The sequence below is a fragment of the Alosa sapidissima genome, chromosome 12, assembly GCF_018492685.1.
Source record: "Alosa sapidissima isolate fAloSap1 chromosome 12, fAloSap1.pri, whole genome shotgun sequence".
NCBI lineage: Eukaryota > Metazoa > Chordata > Actinopteri > Clupeiformes > Clupeidae > Alosa > Alosa sapidissima.
In genome coordinates, this window is record NC_055968.1 from 22,096,484 (window position 1) to 22,112,195 (window position 15,712).

The following is a 15,712-nucleotide window of genomic DNA, read 5'->3' on the forward strand; positions in this document are numbered from 1 at the left end:
GCTGTCAGCTCTCTGAGAGCAGACAAACTCAGGAGAGAGAGGGGGAGAGAGAGACGGAGGGAGGGGGGGCAGAGAGAGAAAGGAGATAGAAGAGGGTAAGAGAGACAGAAGAGAGAGTGAGAGAGGGAGAGGGAGAAGAGAGAAAGAGGGGGAGGAGAAAAGAAAGGAAGATAGATAAGAAGATACCGAAGAGAGAGAGAGTTAGAGATGTAGAGAGAGGGGTGGGGTGATCTGAGCACCACTGAGCATTGGGACGTCAGCACCTCTCACCTCCTCCACTCCTCTCCTCCCCTGTCCTCTCCACATATCCCTCTCCTCTTTTTTCCTCTCCTCTCCACCACTTTGCTCTCATCCCCTCCTGAGCTTTGGGACATCAGCACCTCTACTCCCCTCTCCTCTCCTCCCCTCTCCTCTGCTTTCCTCTCCTCTATACCCCACCCCTCCCCATCCTCTCCTCTCTTCTCCTCCTCTCCTGTCTCCTACATGGTGGTGGGGACATCTTGTCGACATAAAGCTCTCCATCCCTGCTCCACTGCCCTTGTGAGAGAGTGGCATTATTGTTAGAAGCTAGGGGATGCTGTCTGTAGGAGTGTGTGTGTGTGTGTGTGTGTGTGTCTGTCTGTCTGTGTGTGTCTGTCTGTCTGTGTGTGTGTGTGTGTGTGTGTGTGTGTGTGTGTGTGTGTGTGTGTGTGTGTGTGTGTGTGTGTGTGTGTGTGTGCGTGCGTGCGTGTGCATTTGTGTGTGTGTGTGTGTGTGTGTTCGTGTGCGTGGAGATGCACTGATGTGATTCCTAAACATCTCTGGGAGTGTCTCCTGTACACAAGTTGTGTGGTATTATTGTTTTATTCATGGTTTACTGCCAGACGCACTGGTGCCTAAGCAGGGCTCTCCAAGCCCTCGAGCTAAAAAGCTGCGCACCAGCATCGGAGTCCTTTGTGCCACTGCTGCTTGTCGTTGTTAGCACAGGCAGCCATTAGCCCAGGCACAGATTCACTAGTGACACTGACAGTGAGACTGGGCCCATCTAGGGTGGGGACGGTAATCTGTGCAGCGGTGTAAAAACAGAGCGCTGGAGCCCTGAACACTGAACGCATGTGCACACAGCTGGAACTGGAGACAGGAGAGAGTCGGGGGCGGGGGGGGGGGGGGGGGGGGGGGGCACTGGAGGGAGTGTGCAGAGCTGGGAGTCACACACGTGTGCGCATGTACACACACACACACACACACACAGACAGACACACACACACACACACACATATACAGACACACACGCACACCGAAACATGCGCACGCAGACACATGTGAAGACACAGAAAAATGGAAGACACCACCCCATCACATACACAAAATACACACAAAACACTCTTTTTCACACACAAACACACACACACACACACACACCCACACACACAGGGAAGACAGAGAGGTGGCTGTCCCCGTTCCCCAGTCTTCCTCACTCACTATGTCTCACTGCTGCTCACTGCTATTCTAGTATCCCCAGCAGACGTCCCAGTGTTAACCTGACGTAAATGATGTTTGACTGCCACACGGAAATGTGTGTGTGTGTGTGTGTGTGTGTGTGTGTGTGTGTGTGTGTGTGTGTGACACCTCAGCCTCTCTCTCCCACCGGGCCTCATTGATTGACTTGAGGTGAGAACAATCCAGTTTCCCCTCTTCTGTTATGTTGACTCCAGCAGCTGGCTTTCTGTTGTAGCCAACCAGACAAGCGAAAGGGATACCATGTTTTTCCCCTTCACCGTTTCTGTGTCTTTTTAACAAATGGGAAGGTGGCATCTATTTATTGGTTGTCTGAAGAGATTGATGATGAAAGCATATAAAAATAGAATTGTGATGTAATGATTTAAACGAAGCATCTTTGTTACAGTACATGCAGTTGGTGATATGATGAATATCATCATGGTGATGAATTACATCTTACATAATTACACTTAATTTTTGAAGAAGAAAAATGTTTCATTACTTTCAACTGAATCCTGCTGAGGAATCCTTCATGTAAAGGAATCTTTGACGTCATTAAGTCCCATGAACAGAAACCACATGGTTAACTGTTCCACTTGCTTTATTACTGTAAAGGGTTAAGTGGTATAATATTAAGAATGTTAGACCATGTTAGTAAATGTGTATATATATATATCATACAAAAGTATAAAGTGTCACCAAGCTTAATGCTGTGCCTGTGAAACAGCACATTCAGAAACAGGCCTAAAGAATGACACTGAACATTTTAAAGCTCCATGACATCACCAAGTTCTGTTATTCTCTCTCTGAGCCTAAAGATTAGGGGATATTAATTACACTGACATTCGGCGGACACACCAGAAATGGGAATAATGGTTTTCTATTAGCTTGAATGGAATTCCATTTGTGAAGCAGAGCCATCATAGCTCGGCATATATTAGCATTGTGATGCCTGGGGGGATGAGGATGGGGGGTGGAAGAGGGAGTGGGGTGTGCGTGGTGGTTGGGGGTGGGGGGGTGGAATCCCTCCCTGGAATCCTCAGATAATCGGGGTGGCTTACACAGTCAGATAAGGAAAACACTGTGTGATTCTTAAACACTGGGGGTGGAATCTCAAAGTGCTCGCTGACAGCGCTGGCCTTTCATTCCACATCCAGATGTGTGTAAGTGTATATATGCCTTTGTGTGCGTATGTGTGTATGTGTGTGTGTCTGTGTGTGTGTGTGTGTGTGTGTCTCTGTGCATGCCTCTGTGTGTGCGCGGGTTAAACTGGTTTTGGATGAATATTTTAAGGCTGCAGTTTTGTTTGGAAGGGTGGTTATGGTGGCATTTTGAATTATTGAGGCTCTTTTTCGTGTAAGGGCCTCAATTAAAGTGAAGTTTGGCAGGGGGGACTCAGAGTTTATGAGAATAACAGACACTGTCTGGGTCCCTGTGTTTCCTTCATACCAGTAGGCTATTTCCCAGATACATTTATAGGAACAGGGACACAGAGACTACCACAATCTCACATCAGTGACGTACATGTCTGGGAAGAGGAAAAAGGTCTTGGTCTTTTTAAGTACAGTCTGTGATTGCGTGTGATATGTTATGTGTGTGTGTGTGTGTGTGTGTGTGTGTGTGTGTGTGTGTGTGTGTGTGCGTGCGTGTTTGTGTGTGTGTGTGTGTGTGTGTGCGCGCATGTCTGAATGGATTCGCTTTTTATACATGCCAGGCTAAGTGTGTGACTGATGGGCGAGTATGATGAAGTCTTTGCAGGCCTGGGCTGTAAGGTCCGGTTGAGGTTGTTTAATCGTCCAGCTCATTGAGTCTGCCCCAATGGTCTGCCCACTCTAGCACAGCTCAGAAAGAGAGAGAGAGATGATAACGAGACCATCATCAGATCATCTGATCAAACAGAGAGAGTAAAAGAAACAGAGTAAAAGAGAGAGAGAGAGAGAGAGAGAGAGAGAGAGAGAGAGAGAGAGAGAGAGAGAGAGTGAGAGAGAGAGAGGCTAACAAGGGTGTTAAGTGCACCGCTGGCTCGGCAGGGCTGGGTTTGGCTCGGCCGTCCAGAGGAGTTCCACTGCCACAGAGGTAGCTAGAGTGACTCATCAGAGGAAGAGGCAGACCTCTGCTACCGGAGCAGGAGATCAAACAAACATCCACACCTCTAACCCCTCCAGCCAACCCCCCCTCCCCTTCTCTTTCTCCCTCATAACTCCTCTGCTATCATGCTCTCCATTTCTCCAGTTGTTTCTTCCCTCACCCACTTTCTCTCTTTTCCTTTTTCATCCTCCCTCTCTTTCTCCAGCCCTCTTGCTTCTCTCTCTCTCTCTCTGTCTCATACTTTTTGTCTCTTTTACTCTATCTGTTTATAGTGCTACTCGCTCTCCCCCGCCTCAGAATTCCCCTAATCATAAGAGCTGAAAATAGAATGTGGAGGCTATTGGTTTCCCAGTTTAATTGTATTGTTGGTTTGAGAAATAGAGAGAATGAAAGAGATAGATAGAGAGAGAGCGAGAGAGAGGGAGAGAGAAAAGAGAGAAAACCCTCCGCCTCTGAAGTCCGACAAAATAATGGGCTCTCCGCCAAAATGTGTATTTCTGGCATTGTTTCTCTCTCTCTCTCTCCATCTTTGTCTCTCTCTCTCTCTCCATCTCTCCACAGTGAGTGCCTGACTTGAATGTGCCGTGTTTGCTTTGTGCATGTTTACAGTAAGAGGCCTCGCAGCAGGAGAGTGCCAATGAGGAAACATGCTCGTTTAGTCAAAGCACAAAACTCATCCACAAAAGAGAACATCCACACACATGCAGCTTAGGTCAACACATCCGGTTTCTGCGCAACAGACATATTCATGACTCAAAAGTTTACTAGGTCAGCATTACATACTTTTGAGGTTTGTGCATTTGATGAATGGATGCTGCCTGCGCCGACCACCACAAGCACATTTAAACAAATAGCACACAGACGAGTGCTTCTCCGTCATGTCAGCAGTTAGCGTTGGTCGTAACGTGGCCCGCAGGATTCGGATGTCATCACAAGTCTCCCTGGCAAATGGAACCCTCGCCGGGGTGCCGCCTTACCGAGGAAACATCACCAACATTTAAGATGCATGATCATCCGGCAGAAGAAGAGGGCCACGTGGTTTCAAAGTCGATTAAGTGCATTTGGCTCTGATGGCTTAATCTTCTCCCTCTTCCCGCGGAATGACAACGGGGCTGAATAATGAATGACTGGCTCCACAATGCCCCTCCCGTTTGTCAGCACTGCAGCTTGGCCCTATACTGTATGTTCCCGATAACAGCTGATGCACTTTAACAGCGCCGGTCTCTGTCATGCTCCGAGAGAGTATGTAAAGTGCCCGCTTGTTTTACATGCGTCATGAATTAAATTAAAATGGTAATGCAGATATGTGCTTTACACACCAGGAAGCTTTGGCATGTACTGTAATGCATTGCTCGTCCTTCCTTCAATGTCTTCCTTAATGGTCCACAGGGGAATTGTACAGAGGGGTTAAGTCGTTGTAAGCATTATCCGCATGTCAGCTTTAAGGATAAACAGAAGTGGCAAAAACTAAGTTAGACGGGGTCAGCTGACATATGTGCGCTCTTTCGGCGGTGTAGAGAAACAAGGCAGCTCACAGGAGAAATTGGATTTGAAACGGAAGAGAGGAACAGACAAATGGGCAGTCCTGTCTCAACCCGGGTACTTTAATTAGGCCATACACTTATGGTGGCGCGGAACATAATGTAATGAGGGAGATTTGTATCTTTCAGTGCTTTGTAGGGGATTAATTCAAACAAAGGCCTCAGAGAGAGAGAGAGAGAGAGAGAGAGAGAGAGAGAAAGCAAGAGAGCAACAGAGAGGGAGGGAAGAATAAGAAAGAAATGAGCGAGTACGGAGAGGAAGGGAAGCACATCGGAAGAGATCTCCCCGTGTTGTGGCGCTCCCTTCCGAGTTTTAAAGACTAATAACAGTTCACAGAGCCGCGCCGGCGGCAGAGGTGTCCCCGTGGTGCTCACCCACTCAGGGCAGATTCCAGCTACTCTGCCAGCCTGCTAGCCTGACGAGCCAGACCCACATCAAGATGTAGGGTCTGGGAACTTACCATTGGTACTGCTCAATCCGAGGGGCGGGATAAACGGTTGTCTTTCAAATTTCCTCGGCAGGCAATAGGATAGCGCTACAACTCATGAGTCCCATGCATTTTCCCACAGAGCTTGTTGGCTAGTTGATCAAACTTTTGCCAATTTAAAAAAAGCTTATCTCGAGTCGCGATTCAAAGACCACTGTTCGCCAGCAGCAGCATCCATCTTCTTTGTTTTTAAGTTGCAGGAAATTCCCGCGGAACCGTCGCCGACTCTATACACAATGTGATTGACCTGATAGAAGTTTCATTTTTCCAGCTTGGAAGCCAACGGAGATTTGCTAGACTACCCTAGCCTGGGTTTTCCCATGCTGCCTTGTTCACGCTGATCGGCAGCCTGGATTCCATGGACTTCGTTTTCACCTCAACGTAGGAACCAATCACAGAACAGAAGGGGGACAGCAAGACGATGACGACACACCGAAGCCGTTATGCGCTACGTACAGACGCATTTGATAGAGATTTGTAGCTCCCAATAAACGGCTCTGGGCATTCGTAAACCACGTTTCAAATACGAGAAAATTAATGTGTAGTTCCCAAACCCCATCTCAATGAGATGAGGTTTGGCGTTAGCCAGGCAAAGACTACCCTGGCTGCAAATTACATTTGCTGCCGCTAGGGTGCGTCTAGATTTCTAGGCTACCAGCCTGCACTCTCAAACAATTCTTAACCGGCTTGTATTATCCTGGTTTCCACAGAGTTGTTAAAAGGCAGAGTTGTTAAAAAAGTCTACAATTAAATAATATGAATTTCAGGTCTTAAAAAGCCTTAAATACATTAAAATATTACAGTCTTAAATAGTCTTAAATCTGCGTAAGTAGCACCATAGATTGAAATTATTTGACATTGTAGTTCTTTCTCTTAACAGTACAGATACAGTATATCACAATGTAATAAAATTGTAATAAGATTAATGTGAAACCGATAACTGATAAAAACTTTGTAGCTTGTATAGAAGTTCAGAGAGAATTTGCTAATAATTCTGGGACTCTGATTTTCTTTCATATTTTTGCAAGTATGGACGTGAAATCAGTCTTATATTTCATTCATAATAGTCTTAAAATGGTCTTAAAAAATCTAAAACATTTTTTTAACTAGTTGAACCCTGAAGAAGCCCTTTATTATGCTAGTAGTCTATTTGTGTTAGAGGCGGCACCACGTGCACAAGCTTCCCTCTAGGCTTGTGTGTGCCGCTAAGCGACGTAAGGACATAGTGTGATGGTTCTCACACAGGCACATACACACATAGGCACAAGTGCACACACATGCACACCACACACATACCGTACACACACACACACACACAGACACACACACACACATGCACACCACACACATACCAACACACACACACACACTGCAGTTATAGAAAAAAACTGTGAGCCAACAGAAGCATGGCAAAGGGGGTTTCCCAATGGACTTTTACAGTACTACACAGTCAAATGTGAGTAATCATTATTAGAATGGGACATCTGAGATATTACACTTTTGAAAAGGTAACAAAACTGAAAATTCTCAATAGATACTATAACTTTAATGAAGAGAGATGAGCACAAGAAACTGGTGTTGTTTCAGATAAATATTGCTACTTTGGTTAATATCTTAGTAGATGGTATCATAATTGGCTTGGCTGTGGATGAGATGTTAAAGATAATCACAACAGTAGAGAAAGTTGTAAGAAGGGCTGGGTGATATGGCTGAAAACTGTATCACGATATAAGTATTTCATATTGGTCGATATCGATTGATTTTTTATCTATGATCTATTTCAGATAAGGACCAGAAGGGAAAAAAAGTTCAATTTAAACACTTTTAAACACTGTTATTTTAAACTTAACCTTCATCTCATTTCTGACCTTCTCAGTTATCAATCAAAGCAAACAGGGAAAAGAAATAGCAACACAATCATGAAAAACACATTAATTCACATCAATACGAAAATAGAAACACTTTGACATCTGCATGTAAGCATCCCAAGTAGGTTATATACCACACAGAGACATAAATAATTGTAATTATTTTAAGATTAGATTGTTGCACCATGCAATATTTTTTCGCGGTGTCACTTAAGAACACGTTTTAAGATAAGAAAGAAGTCGAGTAAGAAAGAGAGAAAATGTGTAGGCTTAGATTTTGATGCAGTAGGCTACAGACTAAACCACATGTTGCTTTCTCTGCTTTTTACCTCATAGTCCTAATAAATTATTCACTTAGCAAAGATAATGTCAAACTATTCTGGCAACGTCTCGTTTCATAACTTGATTGCATTTTTGTCTGCTTTTCATCACATTATTATGACCATTAAATGTTGGCTATTTTGCACGCTAAAATCTGATTCATCACAGGTAAACACAATAAAGAATGGGAACGTAAAATGGATTATGTATTCTAAGTTGTAATTCCTCTGTATGTCCTGTTGGTGACCTCAGTGAGAAGTACTGTTAAGACGCTCTTAGCCGGTAACGAGTACTCTGGAGCACTCGTAGATCTACGAGTGTTTTCACGACGCTCTTAAGCTACGATGGTTTTGGGAAACATCCGGCAAATCTTAAAACGTTCGTAAGAGGGACTTTACGACGCTCTTAGGCTTAAGATGCTTTCGGGGAACTGGGCCCAGCCGTAGTTGTAAGTGAAACAGTTTTCACGAAATATAGGTTTGTTCATGTTACACAACGAGCATGGGCTAAAATTATTATGACCGCCGCGCAGCGATGCCCAAATTTCCGTCAATGATTCCCGGGACACTGAAAGACCGGGGTACACGAAACTTGGTGGGCATGTAACCCCACATGGATAGCATGGAACCATCGTTTTTTGTTTTGATCTGTAGCCCCCCCACTGGACTGGACCCCCCGAAAGGAGGTTAGGGCAGACACAGTTTTCTGTGAATATCTCGAAAACCGTAGGGTTTAGGAGGACCATTTTTTTTTGTATGTTGATCTCAAGGGGCCATGTCAACCCATTCCATAACCACTCATTTCATGTATAGCGCCACCTAGTTAAACACAAAAAAGTAAAAATGAGGTGTTGTAATCGAAGGTATCTGTGACCTAACATAGTCAAAACGAAATTGGAAGTGTAGGATCATTATGACACCCTCTGTATGCACGCCAAGTTTTGTGGAATTCCGTTCATGGGGGGCCACACAATAAATTAATTTATGTTACTATACACCAACTGGCCTGTAGGTGGCCGGAGACAGTTTTCTGTGAATATCTCGAGAACCGTAGGGCCTAGGAGGTCCACCTTTTTTATGTATGTTGGTCTTAAGGGGACATGTTAACCCATCCCATTACCACTTATTTCATGTATAGCGCCACCTAATTAAAAATTAAAAAGCAAAAAATTAGGTGTTTTCATCACAATATCTCTGGCTGACAAGGTCATAAACTGCACGAAATTAAAAGTGTAGGATCATTATGACACCCTCCGAATGCATTCCAAGTTTTGTGTACTTTCGTTCATGGGGGGCCTTACAATAAAATAATTTATGTGTACATTTAGTGACGTACACCAACAAGGATTCCCGGGACACTGAAAGACCGGGGTACACAAAACTTGGTGGGAATGTACCCCCACATGGATAGCATGGAACCGTCATTTTTCGTTTTGATCTGTAGCCCCCCCGCTGGACTGGACCCCCCGAAAGGAGGGTAGGGCAGACACAGTTCTCTGTGAATATCTTGAGAACCGTAGGGCCTAGGATGACCATTTTTTTCCATATGTTTGCCTCCAGGGGTCATGTTAACCCATTTCATGTGCACACATGTGCACAAACAGATACACACACACACACACACACACACATACATTCACAGTAATCATACGTATGACACATACTCACACAGTAGACATATGTACGCTTGCATGCACAGGCACATACGCAGGCACACACACAAGCACGCACACACACACACACACACACACACACACACACACACACTCACACACACACACACACACCCACACACATAACATAAACATAACACAAACAATCAAGAATTTCTCAGAATTATGAACAGGCAAGATGGAGGGGGGGATGTATAAAATTAATTTTACATGTGAAATCTATGAACTAATCATGTTTTGGTACTTGTTGTCTAGCAGATACCAGTGAGAATTGAGTGTGGATAATGCAATTTAGTGAGACAGTTAGAATCATATAGGCCTTTCAGCGTGATTTCTTTTTGTGGAAAAAATGTGCTGGACTGGGCGGCGGTCATATTTTGTACCGCTCTGCGGTACATCTAGTTTTGATCTGATTGAGTGTAATCGGATTGCAAAAGGAATACACCACACCTTTCGATCCCATTGAAATTCCAATCCTATAGGGCAGTTGTATTTCGATCAATGTGTTTATATGAGTTTTCATTAGCCTGGAGAACTCTGGATTTTCCAGGGTAAGTTTTCATTCCGATTGAGGCACAAATCCAATATATGTAGTGTATGTAGTCCCAGCTTGAGGCCTCTTACTCTGGCACCATAGCTGAGTCTAAAAGAGCTTGGTGCTGGAAACCTTGTCCTCAAGGGGCCTCAAAAAGCAGCATATTAGCATAATTAGTGCCTGATTGTGACTTGATTGAGGCTGATTGTCAGGGGAAGGAGAGTCGTCGTTGCCGTCTTCGTCATACCGGCACCTCTGCTTTACCAATGTTCAGACGCATCGCTGATGAAGCCACCAACCCCTCCTTCTTGCTAGAGGGGCCTCGGCTAAACGCCAAGAAAGATGGGCTCGTTGGTATTCCTCTGCCGTGGCGCGGAGTCGTTCCAGGAATCCGTGTTTCTTATCTGGAGTTTATGGACGTAGACGTCTCGCTCGGCCTGGCGTTCTGCTGCGCTGGCATGTCTCTGCGCGCGACTGGGCGTCCCGCGTTAATCATGAGGTGGAGATGTCACAACACTGTTTCAATTGCCAGCTGCCTTCACACGGGAGAGGCTCAGCCACATTAGAGGCTAGATACCATGCCGCATGCCTCTCACATTGAGAGCGCCAGAGGATCAGAGAATTTTCTTGAAACAGGGAGTTTCAATTTCAGTTTGTTGAGCTTTGAATCAGTCCATTCATTAGCCCCACTATGTTTTTTCCATCTTTTCACCGAACGAGGCGGATAATAAGGTTGTGCCACAACTGTCAATCACCCCCCATCCTTAATGTTGCCATGGGTAGCGGCAGATGTCTTGTGATGATTCTTTTGTCATCACAGACAGCTGTGTCGGTCTCTCACTGCGAGATGACAGACAGGTTGTTGGAAAAATGGACCTCAGAAGTGCCTGTCCTCTTCTACAAGCTACATAGAAATGCATTTGACCTGAGTAGTTTTTGGGCTATACTGCAACTCAAAATACTCAATTAATCTCTTTATGTAGTAATTAATTTAATAATGTCTTAATTAAGGAATATCTTGGCATCTCCAAAGCGTTAGACACAAGGAATTTAATTTATAATTGTGATGGGATTAGTTGATTCATTAAAGTTATGGGAGCCTTAGAAGGTTTGTAAACTAAGTTACTCACTAGGTACACACTTTCCTTTTGTATCTTCAGCTAAAATGCACCTTGTGAATCTTGTGTATATTTTTCTGCTTCCAGCCATTAGAACACAGCACACGGAGGCCTTGACACTGAATTTGCATCTCTTGTCGCTAGTTCAATGTCACTGATTAGCTGACATGAGGTTTTAATCAGATTTGGAATGTATTGTGTGGTGGGGAGGTTGGGGGGAGTAGATAAGTGTTCGGCTGAACCTTTCCTGGCGCTGCACTCTCTGGCGGCAGTAATGGAAATCTATAGTGCGAGGAGTTAGTAGCCTACCGCACTGCCACGCGGCATGGCAGGGAAGTGATTCTGGACGAGACAGGCCTGAGAAATGGAAGCTGGGGGCAGTTTGTTTGGAATCTGAGTTGCTTGACGTTTCTATAAATATCGCCCTGACAACAGAAGATCCATTTCCAGAAGCTGCAGTCTGCGGATTTCTAGTGTTGACCCAAGCAGTCCACTCATATACGGTGTGCACGTGCAGGAGACAGAGAAAGAGAGAGAGAGATAGAGAGAGAGTGAGAGAGAAAGAGAGAGAGAGATAGAGAGAGAGTGAGAGAGATACACTGATACACTTTCGTCCTGTGAACTTGTAGCTGTTGCGACAGCACAGCATTGTTTCACAAAATTAGATTTCATATTCCGGTCAAAAAGAAAGACCACTCTGCTTTTTAAAATATTTATTGGGAAAAGGCATTTTGAAATGTCACTAGCTTGCACAGCGCGCCACTCTCTTTTGGCAGAGGTGATTTTGTGTTCATCTGTCACTGACAAAACTCAGACACCTGCATATCCCATGAAATACCTTTCAAGCAAGAAGGTCACTCATTTCTACTCCTAGTCTATTTGTTTTCTCCACTGATATTTACTGATTTCACAGAAGAAGCTCTTATCCCATTTGACTTAAAGTACTTAACAGATGCAGTATTTTTTAAGTGCTCTCTTTGGGTATTAGTCCATAAGTTCAATTACTATATTTTTTACACACAATGCTAATTCTATTGTGTCTTTGCTCTGTGTTTTTCTTTGCTGTTCAGGACTACACATTGACCATGTACTTCCAGCAGTACTGGAGAGACAAACGGTTGGCTTATGCAGGGATTCCTCTCAACCTCACCCTGGACAACCGGGTGGCTGACCAATTATGGGTGCCGGACACCTATTTCCTGAACGACAAGAAGTCGTTTGTGCACGGCGTAACGGTGAAGAACCGCATGATCCGCCTCCACCCGGACGGAACAGTCCTCTACGGGTTAAGGTTGGTACCCACTCATACATTTCCAATCCTTCATATATATATGTTTCAGTGCAAGCAATCGGGCATTAGTAGCATGTTTGATGCACCTCAAGGGAATGTCCAGGTATATGATGGACCTGAATCTTGCTTACCAGAATTGATTCTTCGTCGATTAAAGGCTCATGGATCACTTTAGTGCTTTTTTTTTTTTTTGTAAGTTGATGTAAGCATTTTATTGAGAATCGTCCAACAATGAAACGAGTCTACATAACATATCCACAAATTAGATTCAATAATTATATAATATTCTTTGTAAAACTTAATATGCAATAAAATAGGATGCAAGTAAATATCAAGGAATGGTGATTACTTGACTCTGGGCATTTTTCTCAAAAGTGCTCATGGACCTTGACAACAGATTTGTTGCTCACAGCACAGCTTTGTCCAGAGCAATAGCCCTCTCTCTCTCTCTCTCTCTCTCTCTCTCTCTCTTTCTCTCTCTCTCTCTCCTCCCTTATTCTCTCTCGTGAGATAAGACCAGGCCTTTGTTTGCCTGCTGCATCTTCCTCAGCCTTCAAGTGACACAGCGGGATAAAGGCAGAGAGTCAGAGAGGCGTCTGATAAATCGCATCCCGGTGCCTGGGTGTGTCTTATCTCAGCAACTCTCATTAGGAGAAGACTGCTTGTCCATAATGGCTTCTTTCATTTATATTATGCATTTTTATCTGTTAGATTTTTGTTTTAAACATCTAGCCATGCTAGAGTAATGTGATTACGGTCTGTACAATTAGCAGTAATAAAATATATAACATAAAGCTAATGTTACAAATTAGTTTACTTGTAAATGTGATAAAGAAACCAAATATAGTCCATGATCTATCTACTAGTTAATGTTGCAAGTTTTTACAGACAATTAAATTTTTGGCTAAATAGGCCTTGCAACCATTTGCATCATATCTATGGTCACCATCTGAATTCTTTCGTCAATAAGCCCTGATGTTCTTTCTTCCATTCACATTCTCGACTCTACACAGAGCGAGCATTTTCCATTCTATCACTCGAAGACGAATGCTTATGAACCGCTGTAGATGTACTGCAGGTGATCAGCGAGGCTTGCCATAATGCACTCTGCAGTGACTCGGTTTATCGAACCCGAACTGACCCGAATGATTTATCGCATGACATTTCGCCACGGCATCATCAGTTTGTGCATCTATGTCTCATAACGCAGGGAGGGAAAGATCAGTCTATCAGGTAATGCAAGGGATCGAGGCAATTGATAGTGGAAAGACTGAGGATTTTTATTTGTTTGCCTGGGCTGAGGCCATTAAAGCAGGAGTGCTCTCACGTTTATGGTAATGTGTGCGAGGCCACACTCATTAATCTAGCCCTGAAATGGAACAGGCTGGCTTGTCTCCTAAACCAGTGCACTGTGGAAAGCCTCCTTGGACAGGGTTGCCCAGTTAGATTTACAAATGTGTTTTCAAAGAAGATGTACTATATATATTAGAGAGGGAGTATGAACCATAATAAGGTTTGTAGATCTACGTGCCCTGTTTTGTTTCAGCTCCAACAAAACTCCCAATTTACTGTATATCATCAAGTAAATAGTTTACACATATAAGCTTACAGACCATTAGTTTAAATTTCCCTGAGTGTTTTCATTGCCTGTTGAATCAGTTCATAAATTGGTTAAACATACACTTTTCATCAATCAAAACATGTGCAAGTATGACACTTATATGGACTTTCCACAAGATATCGGATAGATCAATCTTAGTATTGAAATTCTGGTCCACCACCTCTAATTGTTTTTGTTATTATCATTTCACCTGGACTAAAAAGTCCCCACAGTATATTATTCTGCTGTCTTGCTGCTACAGAGGGGGAAATTATATTGTTTTTCTGTCACTCGTGTATTTTTTAAATGGCTGCCTTCACATAATGCTCATTTTTCTAGCACAGTAACTGTGCTTGGTTTCCCCCTTTTAGCAGGCTTTCACCATGAATGGTTCTTTTCAAAGTAAGCAACTGTGTTGGAACAAAAATGATAATGAAATATTCCTGAAAATCAGCGGTGAAATGGTTTAATGCAAAGGTATTCTGTTCAATTAGGATTTGTTGTTCAAGTTCAGCCATCCAAGCTTTGCCTTTGCATATGCATGCACTGTTTGCTCTATATTTGCTTCAAAGGCTTTTTCGGGGCAGGGGGGCATATTTTAATTTTAATTTTTATTATTGCAGCTAGTCTAATTAGCATATGAACATTTTTTCCCACCATCACTCTAGACCCACCTTGCATGCAAAATCAAATATGGCTGCTTTTGTTCATCCAAATATAGGCTACCTGTGTCATATGAATATGCCCTCTTTCAGTGGATGTAGGTTATGTATTTCTGTTGAGCTTGTAAGAATGTCTCCAGTTTTGTTGAGAAAAAGCACAAGCTGAGCTGCAGCCTTGTTAAGAGCTGCTCAACATGTTTTACTCTCTCTAAAACACTCAAACCTCTGGAGGTCTATGGCTGCTGCAGGTAAGATGGGGTCAGCAAGGACATGGCCTCAGTCACATGAAGGCTTGTCTCACCTAGGCAACCAAACAATGACGTGTTACAATAATGTCCTAATCACCATTCAAACATTTTACACCCAATAACTAAAGGTTCCCTTGTGTAAAATAGTTCCCATTTGTAATTTATTATAATCTATAAAATCATGGAAGTCATATTTCTTTTAATGTGTTTCTGTAAAGTAGCCTACAAAAGATATGGGCACTTGCCACCACCATCTGACCCACACAGACAAAGGTGTGGTGTAGAATCTCAATCCTCTCTTGTGCTAGTCAATGCTTTGCACTGGGAGCCAGGTTTGTCTGCAGGAACCCCCTCCACAGGATCACAGAGGTGTAAGGATATTTTGAACCTTGTCAGTGGCTTAGTGCAGTGGTTCTTAAAACTTTTTGTCTGGCGACCCCCCAAAAAACATGGGCCAAGTCTCGCGGCCCCCTTTCTCTCTAACCGGCAGAATTTGGTTTCGAAATGTTGTGAGATGGGCATTGGAAGCATTGGTAGGCTCATAGGTAGGCTATGTCAACACCAAAGGCATTATGTCAATGGCAGCCTTTGACTAAAAACCTTTAGAAAAATATCTTTAACCCAGACTGCAAATCATTTTGTGACCCCTCCAATATTTTTGGCGACCCCCAGTTTAAGAACCACTGGCTTAGTGTAGCGATTTTCTTTGACCTTGCAAACTTGCCTCGCAGGCTATTGCTATATGCTATTCGTTGAAATATGTATTCTGGTCTTACACAAAACCTCTCTAATTAATGTTGT

The 15,712-nt window shown here is 43.6% G+C and overlaps 1 protein-coding gene across 2 annotated transcripts in view; it reads left to right on the forward strand.

Annotated features, from left to right (window-relative positions):
- The window catches only part of gabrb3 (gamma-aminobutyric acid type A receptor subunit beta3), a 77,165-nt gene that overhangs the window by 44,700 nt on the left and 16,753 nt on the right, over positions 1 to 15,712 (forward strand). For both annotated transcript variants that reach the window (XM_042057455.1, XM_042057456.1), the window contains one exon: positions 12,181 to 12,401. In XM_042057455.1, coding sequence (XP_041913389.1) covers positions 12,181 to 12,401 — 221 coding nt within the window. The remainder of the gene's footprint in view (positions 1 to 12,180; positions 12,402 to 15,712) is intronic.